This window comes from Oreochromis aureus, linkage group 13 (assembly GCF_013358895.1).
Source record: "Oreochromis aureus strain Israel breed Guangdong linkage group 13, ZZ_aureus, whole genome shotgun sequence".
Classification (NCBI taxonomy): domain Eukaryota; kingdom Metazoa; phylum Chordata; class Actinopteri; order Cichliformes; family Cichlidae; genus Oreochromis; species Oreochromis aureus.
The window spans coordinates 6,041,769-6,063,959 of NC_052954.1; the positions used below are offsets into that span (position 1 = coordinate 6,041,769).

The 22,191-nt window shown below is 39.9% G+C and overlaps 1 protein-coding gene across 7 annotated transcripts in view; it reads right to left on the reverse strand.

Annotated features, from left to right (window-relative positions):
* LOC116321318 (regulating synaptic membrane exocytosis protein 1-like) overlaps positions 1-22,191 on the reverse strand; it is a 116,471-nt gene that overhangs the window by 42,158 nt on the left and 52,122 nt on the right. For all 7 annotated transcript variants that reach the window (XM_039621962.1, XM_039621958.1, XM_039621963.1 and 4 more), the window contains exons 5-6: positions 11,951-12,222; positions 7,540-8,234 (exon numbers count right to left, since the gene is read on the reverse strand). In XM_039621962.1, coding sequence (XP_039477896.1) covers positions 7,540-8,234; positions 11,951-12,222 — 967 coding nt within the window. The remainder of the gene's footprint in view (positions 1-7,539; positions 8,235-11,950; positions 12,223-22,191) is intronic.

Consider the following 22,191-nt stretch of genomic DNA (forward strand, 5'->3'; position numbering starts at 1 on the left):
GGGTTAAATGCAAAGATATTGTTATGAAACTTGAGAAAATTGAGCTAAATAAATGCTAAAATTAAAGCTATGTAAATATTCATTCAAGTGCTTTTCAAAAGTATACAGTGGAAGAAACTGAGCACAAAAGTAAGAATAAAGTTATTAAAATGAGTAATTAATGATTAATGTTTTCTTTGTGTCTTTAAAATGTAAATTGCAGAATCATTTAAAACTGAAATGCAAAATGTTATTTCAAATTAATAAGCACAGAGTTTAAAGGTCATTTTTTGTAAATAAATCTATAAATCTTCCAAAACAAACCTAAGGCATCAACAGGTTTTAGAAAAATAACAGATATGACTTTATGCCCCCAAAAATCTATATATTTTGTTGAAGAGATATCAGATGAAATCATGAAATCAAACTAGCCCCAGCCATACTTTAGTATAACATTTATCTATACCACAAGTAGACGTAGCACGTCAGTGTCACCTTTGTTTACGAAGGCAAGGCATTTACATATTCAGATTTACAATGGCAGCCTCCTAAGGCAAAGCCTCTTTAAGAAAAGGACTAAAAATAAATATCAGGAAAGGCAGCTGTCTGGTGTCGAAGGTTTTTGTTATACTTTGTGGATAAAACTTACAAAAGCAACTTTGAACCAAAAATCAGAGAGTGAGTAAGTTAAAAAGAAATTTTATAGCACTTTTCACAGATAAAAAGCCATAAAGTGCTTCACAATAAAACACAAGAAATAAAATCATAACATATCATAACAATGTAAAGCCACAGAATAAAACATAGTCTGTATAAACATGTGCTCAATTGCTTTGTGAAGGAGTTAATGGAGGCTATACAATGTAAAGACAGTGGAAGAGAATTCCACAACCCCGGTGCCACTACCTGAAATGCTCAATCTCCTTTTCTATTAATTAATTATTAATTTATTCCTAAGATTGTGTTTAGCTTCAGCTGGTGACGTTGACCAAAACCCAAAGTCTGTACACACGGGCTGCAGGGCAGTGCTGCACCGTGCGCAGGACCTCGACGACACTGTTATGACCCGGAGTAAAACAGAGCCGAGCATTCCTAGGAGCCGGGGAAGCTATGAGGTTAACGGCTTGTGACAACTTATAGTGATATTATGTAATCTTAAAGCAAATGCTCTGGTGATAGACAACCCAGTTCTTAGTTTCATAATTTGAGCGTGAACATAATTTAATGCAGTGGGTAAGCCACATGGCTGAGTGTGTGTTTTTGTGTTTCGGCACTTTTAATGGCAACAAAGAAAGAGAAAACTCCACTACGATCCTAATAATAAAATATTTACAGAAACCCATCAGGGTGTTTCATGGCCTACAAGGAGCCTTTGTGGAGGGTGAATCCACACATAAGGTTTATCCACGAAATTAACAGGCAAATAGTCTGAGTTACCGTGTGTTAATTTTATGACATTTCTGGAGATTTTACTTTGACTGTGGCTAAAAGCTCTTTGGGAAGGTGGCTATGCAGGAACAGCCTTGGCCACATGGCCTAAATAAAATTTATTCTTTATAAAGAAGAACCTGCACTTTGACCAAAACCACGGGAACAGAATTTATCCAGTCACAGCTCAACAAGACTTTGGCATTTTGTTTTTACAGTGTTGTTAAAACCAAACAAAGAGGAGAAAAAGCATTTGGAATGGAATGTCAAATAAAAGCTGCAAGTGTTACCATGCACGGTTAACTAGCTTACTATGTCTAATAGAGTGTGAATTGGTCCAGGATCAGTATTACAACTCAGCAATTACATTTTCTGAGCATTCTAGAGCAGGAGTCAAGAAGTTAGCCAATTCTTTTTAACTATCACTAGCAAACCAACATGAGTACCCTAAATTTGCCTAAACCAGCAAACCTAACTTAATAACATATTTATTATGTTGCATAAATTAATAAAGAAAACATTTGCAATGCTTACCATTTATTCCAGAAGAAAGCTTTACATAAGCACAGACTTTTTTTGTTGCAATGCTATAACATCATAATAATGTGATTGGTCAGTTGTAATGCTGATCATGGACAAACATTATTACGAAAATACAAGAACAACACCAACACAGGGATACAGATACACCCTCTAGTAGTACTGTAAGTTATAATGACTTTTTGACATTTATCCATAGCAAGGATTGGAGATTACCCAGATGGCCACTTGAGGACTCGAAACAATAAGCTCCGTTGGAGCAGCCTTTCAACGCCTCTCTCTGTCTCTTGCTAGCAAAGTTGACCCAGAAAACAAAGTAAAGCTAGTTTTCAGCTACGAGCCCGACACAGAATCCAATGTATTAGCCAGAGGTCCCTTTACTACAGTTCGGAGGCGCGGACCTTTTTTATATACACGCGGAATAATTTTCTATACGAGATTGCTGCAAGTAAGTGCAGCCTTACCTAATGTCCACCCTACTGTTACTCATTTTATATTAATATTTAAAAATCTAGTTGGTATTGGTATGGCGAGTAACCTTAATAGTAATAAATCACACAGAAATAGCACATTCATGTAGTTGTAAAAAGCTTGATAACATATTAAGTAATCCAAAGTATTCAGAATACAGTACTCTAACGTAACAGAATACGTTACAAAATACATTTTGGGGCATGTATTCTGTAATCTGTAGTGGAATACATTTTAAAAGTAACCTTCCCAACACTGGTTTGTTAATTAGTACAGACAACATTTAGTACAAAGAACATGGAAATACCCTACACTGTACGAGTACCATCTACTGTTTATGACTGTTTATTCCCAAGTACCAACTACTTGACATTACTTACCCTATCACTCAAAAGTCAGTAAAAATCAAACAAGTACCAATATTGTACTTGTTGTACAGTGGCTTGCAAAAGTATTCGGCCCCCTTGAACTTTTCCACATTTTGTCACATTACAGCCACAAACATGAATCAATTTTATTGGAATTCCACGTGAAAGACCAATACAAAGTGGTGTACACGTGAGAAGTGGAACGAAAATCATACATGATTCCAAACATTTTTTACAGATAAATAACTGAAAAGTGGGGTGTGCGTAATTATTCAGCCCCCTTTGGTCTGAGTGCAGTCAGTTGCCCATAGACATTGCCTGATGAGTGCTAATGACTAAATAGAGTGCACCTGTGTGTAATCTAATGTCAGTACAAATACAGCTGCTCTGTGACGGCCTCAGAGGTTGTCTAAGAGAATATTGGGAGCAACAACACCATGAAGTCCAAAGAACACACCAGACAGGTCAGGGATAAAGTTATTGAGAAATTTAAAGCAGGCTTAGGCTACAAAAAGATTTCCCAAGCCTTGAACATCCCACGGTGCACTGTTCAAGCAATCATTCAGAAATGGAAGGAGTATGGCACAACTGTAAACCTACCAAGACAAGGCCGTCCACCTAAACTCACAGGCCGAACAAGGAGAGCGCTGATCAGAAATGCAGCCAAGAGGCCCATGGTGACTCTGGACGAGCTGCAGAGCTCAGGTGGGGGAATCTGTCCATAGGACAACTATTAGTCATGCACTGCACAAAGTTGGCCTTTATGGAAGAATGGCAAGAAGAAAGCCATTGTTAACAGAAAATCATAAGAAGTCCCATTTGCAGTTTGCCACAAGCCATGTGGAGGACACAGCAAACATGTGGAAGAAGGTGCTCTGCTCAGATGAGACCAAAATGGAACTTTTTGGCCAAAATGCAAAACTCTATGTGTGGCAGAAAACTAACACTGCACATCACTTTGAACACACCATCCCCACTGTCAAATATGGTGGTGGCAGCATCATGTTCTGGGGGTGCTTCTCTTCAGCAGGGACAGGGAAGCTGGTCAGAGTTGATGGGAGGATGGATGGAGCCAAATACAGGGCAATCTTGGAAGCAAACCTCTTGGAGTCTGCAAAAGACTTAAGACTGGGGTGGAGGTTCACCTTCCAGCAAGACAACGACCCTAAACATAAAGCCAGGGCAACAATGGAATGGTTTAAAACAAAACATATCCATGTGTTAGAATGGCCCAGTCAAAGTCCAGATCCAAATCCAATCGAGAATCTGTGGCAAGATCTGTAAACTGCTGTTCACAAACGTTGTCCATCTAATCTGACTGAGCTGGAGCTGTTTTGCAAAGAAGAATGGGCAAGGATTTCAGTCTCTAGATGTGCAAAGCTGGTAGAGACATACCCTAAAAGACTGGCAGCTGTAATTGCAGCAAAAGGTGGTTCTACAAAGTATTGACTCAGGGGGCTGAATAATTACGCACACCCCGCTTTTCAGTTATTTATTTGTAAAAGATGTTTGGAATCATGTATGATTTTCGTTCCACTTCTCACGTGTACACCACTTTGTATTGGTCTTTCACGTGGAATTCCAATCAAATTGAATCATGTTTGTGGCTGTAATGTGACAAAATGTGGGAAAGTTCAAGGGGGCCAAATACTTTTGCAAGCCACTGTATATTGTGCATTTATCCGTACCTGTTAAAGGTTATTAAACACAGAAAGATAAAAGAAATTCTCTTACATTTAACAATATGTAGTAATTTAAACTAATCTGTGATCATGTGGTTAAAAATTCTTTTTTTAACTGCTGGCTGCCTCGGAACTGAAGCTAATTTTAGCTTTACACTTCAGTAACTCCATTTAACTAAGATTTAACCACAAAGAGACAAAACTCCTTTTATTTTGTAGCCTTAAAAGGCTACTCTTTAAACAGACTACATTTTCAAAAACACAAATACGTATCTATGCTAAACAGGCTATGCTAGAACATGACTTTACTTGTTTATCTTAGCCTACATCTTACACAGGGCTAGCTAGCTCTACAGCAAAGGGGCTGTTTGTTTATTTCTGTCTGGTGCCTGGTACAAGGAGACTACATGTAGACATTGAGTACATAAAGGACCTTTTCACAAGGTTCATGTTTATAACAAGACTAATGGAACACCAGCACACAGAGTAACTATTAGTTAGCTTTTAACTGTAGCTGATAAAACCTGCCAGCAACAGTTATTTTACCTGGCAAACTTGACTATAATCAATAAGTCTGCCTTTATTTACATCTCTATAAAATCCAAGTAAAACCATTTAATCTAAAATGCAATAAATTAAATACTGCGTGACAGAATTCTCATGTGTTTGTATCATGTTTCCCTTTCTTCTGTTGAGAGTGTGAGTTGGTAGCGCCTGTTTGTATGTAGGACAATACTTGCACAGATCTACTGTGCCCCGAATTTACAATGATTTACATGCCTGGATGCTCCTTAGCTGCCAGCAACCACATCTTGGCGCTGACCTGGTCTCAGTCTCGAGCTAAAAAAGGAAGCAGCGAATTGCTGCCACACCAATGTGTTTAAAACCTGGCCTGACAGAACACTCTCATCCTAAACCTCCACATGATAAATGTCACAGCGGCTGGTGTGGGTCCAGGATGGCGCTCCACCCTTTACTCCACTTGACTCCACAGAATGCTCCACACTTTTGTTGGTTTCCAGTGAAAATAAAATTTAATGTAGCATGAGAATACAATCAGTGTGATTGTTGGGTTCTGTTAATTATTATTAGATGAGATGAGGAAAAGAGAGGTGAACTCTAAGAGTCATGAGTGGTCTTTAAAGGCCCAAAAACCTTTTTAGAAAATCTATGTATCCTTATGTTATCATTTAGCTGAATGACATTACTTAAGTTTGCTGTTACAGTACATGTCTCAAAGGGTCGAACTGCTATCTAACTGCTATTTATGACTAGCTACTAACTACCTAAGAACCCAACTCTCATCACCAGCTACGATCCTCTGGACTAAAATTCAGGTAAGTTTGTGAGAGGAGTTTGCTCTCTACGCAAATTTCTTGATCCATTTTGAAATGACAGGGCCCACAGGACGCTAAAAGTGGCAAAAATGGGACTCCCAGGAAGTGATATAAAAACAGCAGCTCTGAAATATGAGACTGGTCATATTTAAATCAGGCAATGCTTTTGTAGCACTGGTTACAAGCTGCTAAACAGTGAAAAATATGACTTCCTTCCAGCTGTGTATATTTATTTATGGCTTGTATTATTTTTAACACAGTTGGATACATAGCAGCCAGCCCAAATGCCTTGGAATGGTTAGTAGTGAAGTGACATAACCCAGCTTGGACATGACAAGGTTAGAGTGTAAACAGTTGTGTGTGCTCAGGCTTGGGGACATAGTTGGCTACGCAAAGCCACAGAAGGTCAAGCCTGGGATTAACTGGGGTCAAACTGCCGCTGTCACAAACACACTACACACACACACGTACATGTGTTCTCAGTGTGGGATTGTCCTCCCTCAGGGCCAAGCTGAAAACAATACAATATGACACACAGGAAAACGTTCAGATACACACACTTGTTAACGTGCATGGCAGTTTATTGGGTAGCTGCTCATTTTGACAACCCGGACTGCCGGCTACAGCCTGCTGCATGCACGGCACACAAAACATTAGAGAATATCACAGGACTTGCCACGTTTCTGCAGGCGCAGTCAGACCACGCCTCTCAAATGTTGTCTTTGCAAAGCTTGTTCTCAAGCCGTTTGGTGTGTAACACATGAGGTTTTAGCGCTTCACTAAGCATTATAAAAAAAACTGATAAACGAGCAGTGCTTCTCCAAATCAGGAGGTTACATCAGAGTCGCCTCACCTGTGATCAGCGAGCACACGCTGTTAAAGAAGCAAAACGTTTGTAGACTCAGAGACTGACAAAGTGCAAGTGAGGATCACAGATGGAAACCAAACAACTCTCTGCACTTCTTAAATTCATTTCCCATAATATATTGGTCAGATGGGAGCGTTCATACACACTACAAATGCAACACCAATACAATGAAATGCATGATGTGAAATAAATTCTGTTAGTAATGTGGGGATTTTTATGTGCCTAACGCTAAAGACCAAATACAGGTGACCCACACAGTCTACTGGGTGCCCTGGAGACTGGAATATAATAAAAAATAATATAACATTAACACAATGACCTCCAGGGATCCCACTCTGGGTTGTCCATCGGGATCTAGTTTGGTTTTTTTTTAAGTAATTGCTTCACATGTTACTTAGTATAGCTACAGTCCAGCATTAAACTCTTTACAAGTGAGAAAGCACTAAATGAAGATTTATGTTCATTCCAAATATTCTAACCGATGATAATCCAAAATCAGTGGATGAATGTGAGCTAAGAAAGTAAAAGAATATAAAGTTTTAATCTTTATGTGGTGGTCTTTATGGACTTTCCAGCTGATTTTATATATGCAAAACATAATAATAACAGCCGGCTAATAAAATATATAATATTTATATTTTAAAATATCTAAATCAAAAATGTTGTTGCTTGAAGAACAAGGCTAATGTACCGCTCTGACTTAAGATGCCATAAACAAAGGGTAGGATGGATCATTTCCTCATCTTCTGTCAAAATAAATATCTCATGTAATTGAATGGACGGATAAACAAACAAATGACCAGACAGATATCAATATATGCCACAGTTTCTTCATGAACAGAAGGTAATGATGGATATTCTCTCACCTCTCTCGCTGACACTTTCAATCTCAGCATCCTCACAGCTGCTGTACTCAGGCGTGGTCCCGCCCTCCTCCTCTGAACTACTGATGCTCGTTTGTCTCTTCCCTCCGGCCCCCTGCCCTCGTTTTGACTTGTAGGGCCGCGGTGGTGGCGGACGCAGAGATTCCGATTGGTCAGAGCTTAGCGAATCGTTACGCAGCATGCTCTCAGCTTTGTCCCGTTTGGTCCGTTTCACTGAGGGTCCCTGGCCCGGGGCTGAGCCAGGACCTGAATCAGGAGGTTCTCTGAGTTCAGGGGGAGGGGCTTGCTGTGAAAGAGCATGTTCATGCAGCCCGCCTACCCCACCCGCCGTCCTCTGTCCAGGTCGGGCACCGTCCCCGACCTCACCTCCCCCTACGCCTGTGCCTCGACCCTGCCCGGGCACAGGATGTCCCCTGCCTCCAGGAGGGATGGGCCCTGCTTGTCGAGGGGGCGCACCGGTGTGGTCCATGTGATGGTAATCCCCCTCTTCTGTCCGTCTTACTCCAACACCTCCCACAGGATCGTGCTCCAGAGAACGTCCCTTTGTCAGACGCCGACTTTCCCTGCGTTCCCTAGACTCCCCCCTGAGGTCCCGATCCATGGAGACTTGGGTCTTCAGCCGGGGCTGGCCTTGCCGCCGCTCTCCCCGACCAGCTCCTCCACCCCGTCCATTCCTCCTGAGGAGGGAAAGTATACAGAAGAGGGGTGATGGCAGACAAGATACTGGTTTGCTTAGAGAACTGTTCAGCAGGAAGCTTACAACGGCAACGTGTTAGTGACAATGTTACACAGGTTAATGCAAACTGAGTCATTGTTTTAGCCTTCACTGCCAATAATAATTAACCTGTAAATCAGTATCTGTCACTCAGGGTGTCACAGGGCATTACATCATCACTTAACAAGTCAGCGATAGGGTGTTTTGTCAGACGATCTGAAATTCCAAAGTTTTCTGTTCCCATTGAGCTAACAATAAATCATCACATTTGCGCGTAAGAAGGCGCTTCAATGAATATGATTCATTTGGCGGAAAGTGAGTCACAAACCGAGCATCACAGACAGCTGTGACAGCACGTGGAAGGTGGAAGACTTTGGTTAATGTATGTGGCTGCTTTTAGCTTCTGCTTATCCAATGTATCCACTTAAGCCATGTGTGACAAATGCCACTGGTGTGATTTGCATCTGTTACCATTTCATTGTTAACATTAGTGTCCACTAATAGAATGTCACAAGTGAAAACTCATTCTACTATTAAGTGTGCTGGAAGTAGCCTCATTCTTCCATTACAATGAATGGCATAGGAAACAATGCTAAGAGGCATAATCCATCATTGTATAATGGAAGCAAATGAGGAATGTGGGAGATGGTGCTCAATAACACAAGCATTAGGACTGCTTTCTTTCTGTTGGCTGAGACAACACAAGATAAAATGGGCACTTTTTAACAATTTTACAAATTTCAATCACTTGCTATAGCTCTGAAAGCAATATTTTCACTTGCTCTTGAGGAGGTTTATGAAGTTTGATTATCTGCTGAATCCAGGAATTGATGGCTACCAGTACATTGTGGTTCTTTTGAAAGACATGGCTCTTGAAGAGGAGCATCTCAAGAAAAGCAGTATTAATCAGTGAACCCCACAAATCCCAAATTATGGAACTAGCAGAGGTCAGAATTAATAGACTAGAAAATCAAGATATCTTTGGCTCTGCCTTTTAAAAAATGTATTGTATGTATGTATTGCTAGTTCTCCAGCTATACATAAAGGGAGTGCTGAAATGCCATTAGTGCAATAAATACAAAGCAAACATTTGGTCATCGAATAACCATTGGCTGGCCATCCTTTCCACACATCTGATGTGGGATTTATGGTTGTGTGATGATGTCTGCTTGCAGACATCTCTGCAGAGATGCACTTATGTGCAGTGCTCTTGGAAGCCAGGAGTGTGATGGTGATGACAATATAAATAGGTCAGAGACTGACTGGTGGAGAACGCAAAAGGATCAACCATGAAGGAGAAGAAAACAAATGAAAAAGTTACAAGAAATATAGAGAATGACTGCCATGGACACTTTAGATAATAAATAACATTTTGCTTCACCTCATCTATCCATTCTCCTCCGCTTATCCTTATCAGGGTTGTGGGGTGGCTGGAGCCTATCCTAGCTGGCTTCACCTCATTACAAAGATTCTTTGCATAATATGACTCCTGTCTTCTCCACTCCACTCTGCCCCCTAGTGACAACTCTAAGATCTAGTTGAGGATCTGCAAAGCTCCATGAAGGAGTAATACGTTATGTAACATTAACATGTCTCTGCTAAATTTCAGACAGGTAAGCACATGTAGATATATGAACATGTTATTTTTAAATTGATTTTCAATACAGGTATCTGATCACACCTCTTCTTAACCAAAAAGGCTGTAAATCAATTGGGTTTTAGTTTTTTTTAAAGAAAACAAAAAGACATGTTTTTGCTGTTTATTGCAATAATATGAGAAATATTCCTGGTGTTAGAGGATTTGAGTGGACCCACTGCTGTTCATGGAAACAATGTCAACATCTGTCTTTTTACAGTGTAGTTTTTATTGTTCTGTCAGCACCAGCTCTGGCGTGGGAGATGACGTCCCAGTAAATATTGTCAGTAAACATTGGGAAAGGATATACACCAACAGTATATTTTTACTTGCTTTACGTGTTTGTTTGTTTTTCTGTTTTTTTAATTCTTCAAAACAACCTAATGCAGCGATGTTAGTGGTCATTGTCTTTGGAAGTGATATGATCTGAAAGAGAGTACCATCACTCCAGAGTGAGTCCAGCGCGTGCAGCACCTTCTCATTTTTCAAATTAAGGTGGACCCCTCCATTACTGAGTCACAGTATCAGAGAGTGACAAATTACGGGTGAATCATATGCTGTTGCCTTCACAGTACTCAGACCTTAGATGGATTGATCACATTCTGTGTGGGAGTTTTTTGAGTATTGAGCTCTTGTCACCTCATTATGTAAATGTAGCAGCAATTTTACACGTTGATCTTCATCTCTGTATCTGCATGCTACCATAAAATCCACAGGGTACCTGCACAGATATTAAATGTTGCTGCAAACAGAGGAAATGTATAAAATTGAGAGGTGTACATAGACTCATCATGGGCATGGACACTTAATGGAAATATTGGGCTTTTAATTGTGTTTAATTAACTGTTCTTTTTCAGGGATAGAAAAAAATCGTACAGCATACAATGTTAATTACTTTATAAAACAAGAACTGGGTGCACATTTTTATTTATATTAGTATTATTATTCTCATTATTAATATTATTATTTTCTCTAATCCACAAAAGATCTAAATTATACACACAGTCTCAATTACATGATTCATGTAGAAAGAATGATTGATTACAACTGGTAGTTTCTCTTTCCAGCATAACGAGTATTTGTTTTAGTATTTGGAGTATTTGGACTGACCAATACACAAATGGAAAGTGTGCTGCCACATGAACAAGTCAAATGCCTGAAACGTTTTATGGTCAGACAAATTTAAGCTACTAACCACAATGACAAGAGGTATGTTTGGAGGAGTAAAAGCGACCCTTTCAGAGCTAAAAAAAACTGTACCAGCAGCCAAGCATGGTGGTGGTAGTGTTCTGCTCTGGGCTAGCGATAGTAGTACACTGTAAAAGTTAATAATGGAATAATGAAGAAGAAGGACTACCTCCAAATTCTTCAACTTCCCCACAGATCAACAGCTGGATGGTTGAAACAAAATTGGGTATTCCAACAGGACAATGATCCCAAACACACATCAAAAGTGGTTTTGAGATGGTTAAACAGGGTCATATTAAGCTTGTGGAATTCCCAACGCCCCAATCTGAATGTGGACTACATTTCAAAGCTGGGTTCATCCCAGGAAAACAACCAATTTGAGTAAAAAATATCAATTCTACCAAGATGAGTGGTCAAATATCCAGCTAGAATTAAGTCAGAAGCTTATTGATGGCTACCAAAAGTATGTGGTTGAGGGACAACATGCATATAATTAAACCTGTAAGTCTACTTTGACCCCATGTGGATTTGAGAAAATCCAAAATAAATGCAAACCTGTGCAGCCAATTCTTGTTTTGTAAAGAGATTAAATCAATCATTTCACCTTGGGAAAAATAACTTCTGACCACAACAGCATTTAAAAAAAAAACACTTAACACATAAACAACTGTTTATGAGGCTTTGTCAGGAAATTACTGTCTCTCCTTTATATTTTTACATTGAACATTTCATACTTTTTCAGTGATGTTCGTCGCACCCATTAGGTAAAAGAATAAAATATGTCTTTTGTTTGCCCATGTCTGCATATCATTCTGCCACAGAAACACAGGTTCTACTTTATAGCTCTGCCTTACGTGTCTCGTGGTGGTTCACTGAGCGACCGAGCATCAGTGCCAGGTGCGGTCCCAGGTGCGCTCGGTCGGTTGGGGTCGTAGATTGCAGTGGTGGACCCCGGTGGTGCTTGGGAGCGAGATCTGAGCTTCTTATCCCCCGGAGCTTGGCACACTGACGGCTCGCTGACGGCTGAACCGAGTCCAGCGGGCTTCCCGGGCGGCCCGGTGAACCACTCCCCTGGCTTGGTCAGAATCTCCTGCTGCTTTCGGCAGTTATTGCACACCCAGATCACCTAAGATAGAAGGAGCATGGGTGGGGATTACAATGACAGCCATACGACACATATATCTTTATCAGCTAATCTGCCAACAAGCTGTCGTCACGGAGGTTCTGCACAAACAGATCAGATAATATATGACATATACTTGCATAACGCACTAGTGGTGTAGTGGTGAGGGGCTGAACGCTTTTCACATTAGTATCACAATATGGTGTCGAAGAGAAAGGAACTATACTTTACTGCAGTTAGTAGAAATCATCTCAGCCAAGTATTTTGCCAAGCACTAATCTGAGGCACGGCTGTGACTGTCAAACAGGAAATGGAACAATGCACTTCCTAAAGAGCTGCTCTGCTGCCCAGAAAAAGGTTTTTATGGAAGCTTTTTAAGATCAACATCAAGGCAGTTATAGCAGGGAGCAGCTTTGCTTCCACTGTGGGCCGCTCTTGGCCTCCAAATGAGGAACACAAAGCCAACTGGATAATGAAAGGATACTCAAGTCGCTGCCAAACTGATATCTCCTGTCTTCTTTCCTTCTATTTGTCCCATCACACATATGCACACCGACTATACATTGGCTGTGCTGATGCACTACGGCAAAGAGTGAGTCCAAACGCAGACACGTGACACACGCATCAGACCCACACAGCTGAGTGAATTGCATAACCACTTCGGGATGTAGTGATTACTTGATGTTAACCCTTTTTGACAGTGACAGCTAATTCAGTTTCAAGCGACCAACAGACTTTGTACCACGTACAGTATGTGGCACACTCAGACTCGGCTCCAAACAAAGCATCAAAGAAGCCTTTGACGCCAGTTTCCACTACTCAGCTGCTGTTAGATACTGCATTCATTCTATGAACAGACTGTAATCACTACGTTAAAGAAATGGCATCAAGTATAAATTGACACTTTTCCCCTCTCTGGTCCACTTGTGCTGTGCAGCTAATGCCTAAACCTGCATTTCCTTCTAATGGCCATCAGGCGGCGACTCTGGTTTCAAAAAGAAGCGTGATTGGAAGCTTTCAGCTACTTTGGACTGTAACCTCAGTAACCTTTATAGTTTAAAGTCTTGATGAGGACAACATAATGTTTATTTTGTGCACCGTGGTCCCCATTAAAGCTGAAAAGCTTTAGGACAGGCCTACTGAGTGACTGACTAGTCACTTCTATAGACTGTATATTAAAGATGGATGCAACCCACCACCATCCTAGCGCTTCCTATTTATCATGTTTTTGACTATATATGCTGGGTTTATAATTGTTTTTTTTAATTGTTTTTAATGATCATTTCTGCTGTGTAGCTATTTTATATGTTTATATGTTTTTTTGCATTTGTTGTGGACAGCAAAGAAAAAATATCATTGCACAGGGCAACATGTTTTCCACTGTGCATATAGCAAAAAACTTGAAAACTTATTCAGTGTCTGTTCCGGACTTGGCCTTTCTGTTGCTCTCCCCAACTTCAGCTTTCCATGTATCCACTATCTTCAACCGTCTTCTTTTGACTATATTTCTAGTCAAAAGAAGACTTCAAAGAATCTAAACTTCAGAACAGGGTATTGCGAAGATGAGTCAATCTATGGTGTTGAAGTATTCAATTCAGTTCTATTTTGTTCTGTGTTTACTATACCAACACGTCAGCTGTGAGTCTTCACTCATAACACTTTGGAGGTATTTCATACCTGCTACAGTAGCTTTTCTTTTTACATCTGTAGAGCTTGCAAAGCTTGCAGTCGTTTTTTGTGGTCAAGTGAAAAGCTCAGGAGTACACAACTCTTTTTCATGCTGGCTTCTCCTTCATTTTGGTCTAATACTTAGATTTCGATTTTGCATTATTATGATAACATAAGGTGTCGTAAAACCACCTGATGCTATGTCATCATCAATGTCTCTTGTCAGCTCCACTCCACGTGCTCAGATGAGGAGGTGTTCTCACAGTGAGAGCAGGGAAAGCACCCTGTCTGTAAATGACAGCAGTAAACATTTAAGACTCTCACACTAAGACTTTTTCAAATAAATTAGGTGAAAAAGATTAACACTTGATTTATTTCAATCCAGTTCCCATTTATTATTTTATAAATAAATACCAGAGCGATACACATTTATACCTGGACATATTTATTTTACCTTAGAAAGTTGCAAAAACAGTATAACAGTGTAACTAAAGCCCGATGTTGCTTAACACATAAATTTTTAACAGTGCTATAGGACTGACACTTGGTATCTGCATGGTATCTTGGTATCAGCATCAAAATTGGAAAAAGTTTGCTACATTTTTGTACACCTGACTCACCTTTCTTGCTTTCACTGCTAAACATGGAGAGATCACTTTCTGATACCTTGAATAGTTTTTCTATCATTTCTTTTTTTTCTTAAAAAATAAAATGAAAAAGATTCAAGCTGAGAAAAGGCAAATGTAACATCTTTGGAGCTTCAGCTTTAGCCTAACTAGATTTGTCAAAAAACTGAGCACAGCAGCAGCTGGTAACATCCATCCACCCATTCATTTTCTTAACTGCTTATCCAGTTCAGAGCTGCGGGTGGGGTGGGCTGGAGCTTATCCCAGCTGTCACTGGACAGGTCGCCAGGGCATCACAGCAGCTTGTTACAGTAAACTTTACTCAAAAGGTCACTAACAAAACTAACAGAGGGCTCTGTTCTTCTGCTGTGCTACATGGCGGCTGGTCTTAAAAACAACAGTTTCTCTGTGCGCATTCTTCACCACCATCAGCTCATATTGATAAGAGGTGTGGGCTACAGCCCAGAATAGAAAGGCAGAGAGAAGCAAGGACGGCTCGCAGTGTGAATGTAGCCTTACTCAAAGTGATATGAGAGCCAGAATGAGGAAGAAGGAGATGACAGAGGAAGTGAGGCTGGGCGGGAAATAAAGAGACAGTGAGTGGATGGAGGAGGAGGAGGGTGAGTGGAGGTTAGAGCCGGTCCCACTCCTCCAGCCACCAGGGTTCTCATTACTCCTGAGCACTCCCCAATGACTCTTTAAAGAGAGCTAAAATAAAACACTCTGGCATCACCCCGCTTTCCCAACTCTTCTTCTTACCATCTCTCTCGCTCCTCTTCCTCCTCCCTCCTTCCCGCTCCCTCACCCCACCACTTTCCCTTCCATTCCTCCCTCCTCCAGATTGCTTTTGATTAAAGCTACAAAAGCCGAGGAGAAAACAGCTTTACACCAACGCAGCTATATTTATCCTGCCAAACACCCCAGCACCACCGGGGAGAGAGGGAGAATGTGTGCGCACACAAACACACACATATACACAGAGCAAAGAAAGCAAAGAAAGCAAAACACTGCCTCACGTGGGACATTATAGCTTCGGTGAAAACATCCACCAATCTGTGATTTTTCTGCAGCCAGACCGCCAAGGCTGATGGCTGCCAGATCGACACTGCAACGCTAGCCTATTCGTCCGTACATTGACAGGTGGGCCGACATGCCTCGCAGTCACACAGGGAAGTTCAGTGCTTTCCTAACAAATATTATTGGAACATCTTTATTTCATTTCTTCACTTGGTCAAAAAATCTTTTGATGTTAAAAAGGTGAAAAGAGAAATTTAATTTCAATCTCAAAATTAATGAAAAAAAACCAAAAAACACTTGAGTCACATTTGCCAGCAAAGCTATCGTTTATGCTAATGTGCTAAAAATCTCTTCAAACGGGACCAATTAAACTTTTACTTAGAGATGGCACGATACCACTTTTTTATGTCCGATACCGATACCGATATCATAAATTTGGATATCTGCCGATACCGATATGAATCCGATATTGTGTGTTTTTTAATCAATAAAACTGTTTTTTTTAATATCTTGCTGCATTTTGTATAAGTTCATACTCAAGTTTAAATAAACAACAACACTAAAGCTATTCTGTTATACCTGTGTGTAAAAAATATACTGCACCCAAAATATTTCATAGTTCAGCAACACTGATCAATCTAATAAACCTTACCTAACTTAAAACCTAACTTAAACCTACTCCATCCTCCCTATTCTGGTATTTTAAAGAGTACTTAGCAGAAATATTAAGCAACCTAACTAATAGGGTTGCAAACTCCCAGCAAAAAAAAATAGGGAACCACCCCCCACCCTCCACCTCATGATGCTTAATCGATGTAATCAACTTTAATTTGATGCAGGGTGAAAAAAAATGCACAGAAACAAATTATTTTTCAAGAATAATGAAATAGATTCAACATCTTTCTTCAACAGAATTGCAGAATTCACAGACGGTACCTTCCCAAAGGAAAAAGTACTATAGCTTACTAGGGTATATTAGACTTAACAGTTACTATATGCAGTAATGGACTTCTATACATTTTACATCAGATTAAAACTTTGGTTGTAAGATTCGGATAATTATTTATTAAAAGCTAGACATTTTAAATGAGAATAAGAAAGAAAAGTATGTCTTTGTGCCCCTTTTCCTGTTCATGCCCCATCGGCCCCCTGGCTAAATTTTGCTAGATCTGCCCCTGCACAGTTACCAGCCGTCAGCTACGTGAAAAGGATCCTGGTGTAGAAAGTAATATTAAATAAATTCTAACAACAGCTTATCAAGGTTAAAGGTGCTGCTGTTGTTCAGCCGCTGGTTTCCTCTTTCTGGCGCGAAGTGGACCAAAAACAAAGAAGAGAGACGGACTCCCGACAGAAAAGCCGATCAGCTGATCGTTAAGCAGTTTCACGATTGAAGTAGCGGCAGGAAGGTGAGGGAGAGAGAGGCGCAGTCGCTCCATATATCGGTTGTTAAGCTTAACATGGGAATGCTTTACAAACATTCAGAGATGAACTTACACACTTGCTTTACTTCTCTCTGGGATAACTTCCTCAGAGATGAAATGCTGGTTTGGTAGTGAGGCTACAAATACACACAGCCGCTCTATCACGTGAGCACACTGCTCCAACGTGCTACGGTTATGAGCCGAGTTACGCGGTGTTGCAAGTTTTGTGAGGTGTTTTTTTTTATATTTAATGGATCGGATTACATTTTTTATTTTTCGCCGATATCCGATCCAGTAATTTAGGTCAGTATCGGACCGATACCGATACGTAATATCGGATCGGTCCATCTCTACTTTTACTTATTATCTGGAATGTAATGTTGTACTTCTAAATTCAGACATAAGTGATTCTAAGAAACACCATGTCTACTTGGTCTCCAATAACACTGTGAGAACATTAGACTCCCTTTTGACCAGGATCTGTCCTTCAGCGTCCACATTAACAAATGTTCATGATGTCTTTTTTCTTCTGCACAGTATTGCTAAACATCCTGTCCCAGAATGATGCAGCAGGAAAACAAATTTGAGCATTTGTTATTTCTAAACCACACTTTTGCAATTTCTTTTTATCAAGTTGTTCTAAAAGCTCCTAGATAAGCCTTTAGTAGAGGTGTCAAACTTATTTTTCATTGTTGGCCACATTGAGACCACTTTACTTTTTGGTCCCATTGTAAAAAACCTAAAATTTCTATAGTAGGTAGTAAAAAAACTATCAGCAGGCTTACTTGTGGTTCCTAAAAGTAGAATGGGAGGCAAAGCTTCCAGCTTTCAGCCCGTCTTCTGTGGAGACAGCCACCCACGCTTCTTTTAAGGCTTAAAACTTTCCTTTCTGATAAATCTTAGAATTAGGACTGGATCAGACCAAACCATCCCTTAGTTATACTGCTATAGGTTATGTGCTAACCCAAATTTTGTTTCCTCTGTCATAGACTACAAATTTTAAAAACAACTTGCCTTTTAATTGGGAAATTGTTTTTGAAGCAAAAATGCTGTTGAGGTCTTTCTCTCATCAGCTGTGTTTGGTACTGAAGATGACACTGATACATTTTGCAAATTACCTTTGCTGATTTACTCATTCACAGGGTGTGCTTTATACTTACAATACACAATTCACAGAGAAACTTTTTTTTTACACTTTAGAAAGTATGCAAAGAAAGCTTGATCAGAACAACACCATTAATACCTTTGGCTTGCTTCCCGTGAAAAGAAATAATATGGACAAGATGTGGACAATTGTCATTTTAGTCACATGACAAAAAACTATGGAAAAGTGAGGCAGGGAAAGGAAAGTAGAACAGAAAGTAGAACACTGGTGAAAATCTATTTCCGAATCCCCGTTTTATGTTCCAACTTTAAGTTTAACACAGACTTCTAAATGAGCATTGTTCATGATAAAACTAAAGGCCTTCAGACAAAGAGGATAATGCAACATTTAACAACATTCTGACAGAGACGCCTGCCGCATATTTTGCTGTCAATGCCAATTACATTTGCCTTGATTTTACAGTGTTTCATTTGATAAAACAGGCTCCTACACCACCAACTACAGCTGATGATGGGGTGCAAGGTAGAGGGCTGTTGTAACGAGGACCTGCAGCCGCGAACAAAAACAAGCAGTTGTGGTCAGAGTGCATCTGTGGGTTAAGACTTGTTTGTGATACTTTTTCTGACACAAAGTACTTCGAAATTTAAATCTCTGCAAAAGAGAAACTTCAGAAACAGTATTGTTCAGTGTATGTGTTCCACTTTACAAGTCTTTTTGAAGTCCTCCCCCACCTACTACCATAAACAGAATCCAAATCTGTGGGAAACCTGCAAAGATACATAAAACGTACCACAACTGATCACTTGAACAATTTTACACTCTTTCTCTGAGCGATCCCTTTTTTAAATACAGCCAAATTGTCAGCACAGATGCTGCTTTTAACATATACCAACAGTTAAAAACATTTCAGCGGTGCAGCATCGTGGTAAAAGCTTGCATGTGTTAGTGGCAATTTTAGGTGTAGCGCATGATACAACAACATAACGCGTTACTGTTGTCACTTGAGTAATCACGTTGCAGTTTCAGTTTTGTTGTTGCTAGTGTTACAAAAGTTCTTAAATGGTCTGCATGACTGGCAGATAGAAAAAAAACATCAAACATGCCATTTTCTTTCTATTTATACATTTACAGTTTGTGTGCAGGGAAGAGGAAACTAGTGACGTACTCTATAGTTTTTTAAGGGTGTGGAGATATGGATACTTACATTTTGTTTGCACTAAACCATAAGAGTGTGATGGTGAAGTGCAAACTGCATCAAGGACATGAACAACTGCATAATACTGCTAACATAACATCAGGCGAATCTACATGTGGCCCCTTAAAATAATCTCTTGCCATCCCTTGTGCCACCCTAGTGTTGCATATGACAATGCCTATTTAAAAAAAGCTACCATTAAGCTAGCATTAACACTTTGAGCCTAGTTACATGTAACACAGAATATGTAGATTACATAATTGTAACCCCCCCTCCCACCCTCACCCTTTGAAAAATAGTCTAGCCTACAGTGTCCCCACAAAACTGCTTTATTAATTGTTGCCAATAGCAAACAGTGTCTATGGCTTCGGTGAAAAATATATAATTTAGTTCATGGCAGTACAGATTTATGATTTTTTAATGTAAATGTAATCATGTAACACACTTTTGAATATATATCTATTAAACAAATAGTGTGAAACTTAAATTGGGCTATTTTCTCTGCCTGTGCCACTTGGAGTAACAGTTTCTATATGGCATTAGACACAGGGGCACCTCACAACTCTGGCACATCCAAGCAATGATAACTGTTGCCTCTACTGGACTTTGCAGTAGATGCACCGCATATTCCCAACAACCTAGTACCACTTGGTAGGCTCAGTGGTTACAGGAAGGTATCTTGACATGCATCTCCTGGGCCTGAATCCCTTGATATGTATCTTCTAGGCCAGTACCCCGTTGTTACATATATTCTAGTTCTGTATCTTCTTCGGCAGCAGCAGCATTAGCAGCAATGCCTGTATCCTAAATAAACAGGCTCCCTAGATGCATTATATCCTCTCCAAGGTTTTGACGCAGTAGCTCTGCGGACACTGGGCTCTGTTGGGGTGACAGACCTGGTCCTTGGGAGCCTGGCGGTGCAACGACACTGACACTTCTTGAAATGGAAGTGAAGCACTTGATGGTGGAAGCAGTTCCAAAGGGGAGGGGGGAGGAGCAGAAAGCCACCAGGCATCATCCTGTGACATCACAGCACCCTGTTTCTCTAGAGTTAAACTACGCAAACAGAAAGATAAGGTTTGAATGACTGGACTCAAACTAGCTGTGTACGGCTACTTTCATATCTCCTGAATTTTTAGCCTCCCTCAACATTAGAGAAGCACTGTGGAATCATTTTGACAGAACAAAAGGCAGCCAACATCCAACAAAGTGCTTTTGCTATCCTCCAAGCAACCCGGAAACTATTCCTGAAGACCACTTAAAGAAAATACAAGAACGCTATTCAGGCTGTGTTAAAGAATAAAGGCAGCCATAGCAAATATTGACTTTCAAGCTCAAATTGTACCAAACAATACAAATTCAGTTTCTGTCATATATGCTATACTTCACGGTAGGTCTTTTGTAGCTTTTGTTTTTTGTCCTGTAGATTTCGTGAGCTACAAAAGAAGAAAGTGCCCCTTCCCCCCCAAAAATAGCTTCTCTTCTTCATTCACATTTTTTTTCTCTAATAAGACCTTATATATCGCGAAGAGTGGCAAACACAACTCACTTTATAAAGCTTTGCAGATCAAATACTTCTGGTTACTCTAACATTAGCTGTTTAATATATAGTTGAATTCTCTTGTTAGCAAGAAATTTGATGTTCACCTTCTAGCTAGCTAGCCTTCCACAGGCTAAGTGCAGACACAAGGATGTTGCCATAAGCCCATGGACCAATGACTGTAAAATGATTGTACTGTACTTCTACAGTCATTGCCACAGACCTGTAATACAACACTAGTGCATGTTAACACATAGCTAACCAGCTAGCTACCTCTACTAATAACTAAAGTTGAGCAGAGACTAAACAACGAGCTCATTCCTCATCAGTCACACTGCCACACTAGCCGTTGGGGTAAAATAGTCCCGTGTTATCAGTGACATTTTTTTTCCTTTGAAATGATTCCTGCGTGTGCTGCACATCAGTTACCAGTAAAAGAAAAAACTAAAAAACAAATTGCGCATGTCATGATACTTACTCCTCTCAGTCTCCAGCCATGTCGGCGTCATCAGAATACTGCAGGTTTTTAGTGCGGACACCATAGCATTCCTCCCATGTGGGTTTCATATCTACAACCATTCTGACGTACCTGCCTGGCATCGTCCTTGAATTCAGTATAGCCGCTACTTTTTGTTTTTTTGTTTATTATTTCAAGTACATATACAAATATGCTAATTAGTGTTGTACAAATTCAAAGGGTACAATGAACTGCCAGAAGGAAAAGCGATTACAGAATCAATATAACCATATAAAACAGAGATAATGAATGTTGACATAGATACAGATGTTCACATGACCAAGATGCAAAATGTGTATCTGTGTTAATTTGTATTTCTGTAGTACTCCTTAAGTATAGCGTTCCATGTCAGCTATTACTGATATTATATATTTAAATAATAACTACACTACTTCTTTTCCCCTTTTGACTGAATAAAATAAACAAAAAACCTGCAGTCTTTTTAATGCTCACCAGAGACAATCCCAGCCTTTGCAAGAAGGCTATGATTCTGCATAATGAGTACTTTTAAGACACTATAGGTGTGAATTTTATTCAAGTAAATAGTCTAAATATGTACTTGTTTTGTAATTTTCCAAAACAGTCGTTTGATATAAAACAAACATTAAACTCTTTTCATTTAACACATCTGTTAGGACACAAGGCTGCATGTGAACCGTCTTTTATTTAAAATATTCTGACTTCCAATGGCCCAGAGTTTTCCAATGTCTGCATGTAAGATTTTTGCTGACATCATTAACTCATACATCACAGCCAATCATAGAGCAGGATTTTTAGTACGCAGTAGTACGCTCTGCAGAGATATTTCCCTTATAAATCATCTCTTTAGAAGACAGTTGACTGACCAGAATGAATTTAGGCAAACACAGTTTTCATTATAAAG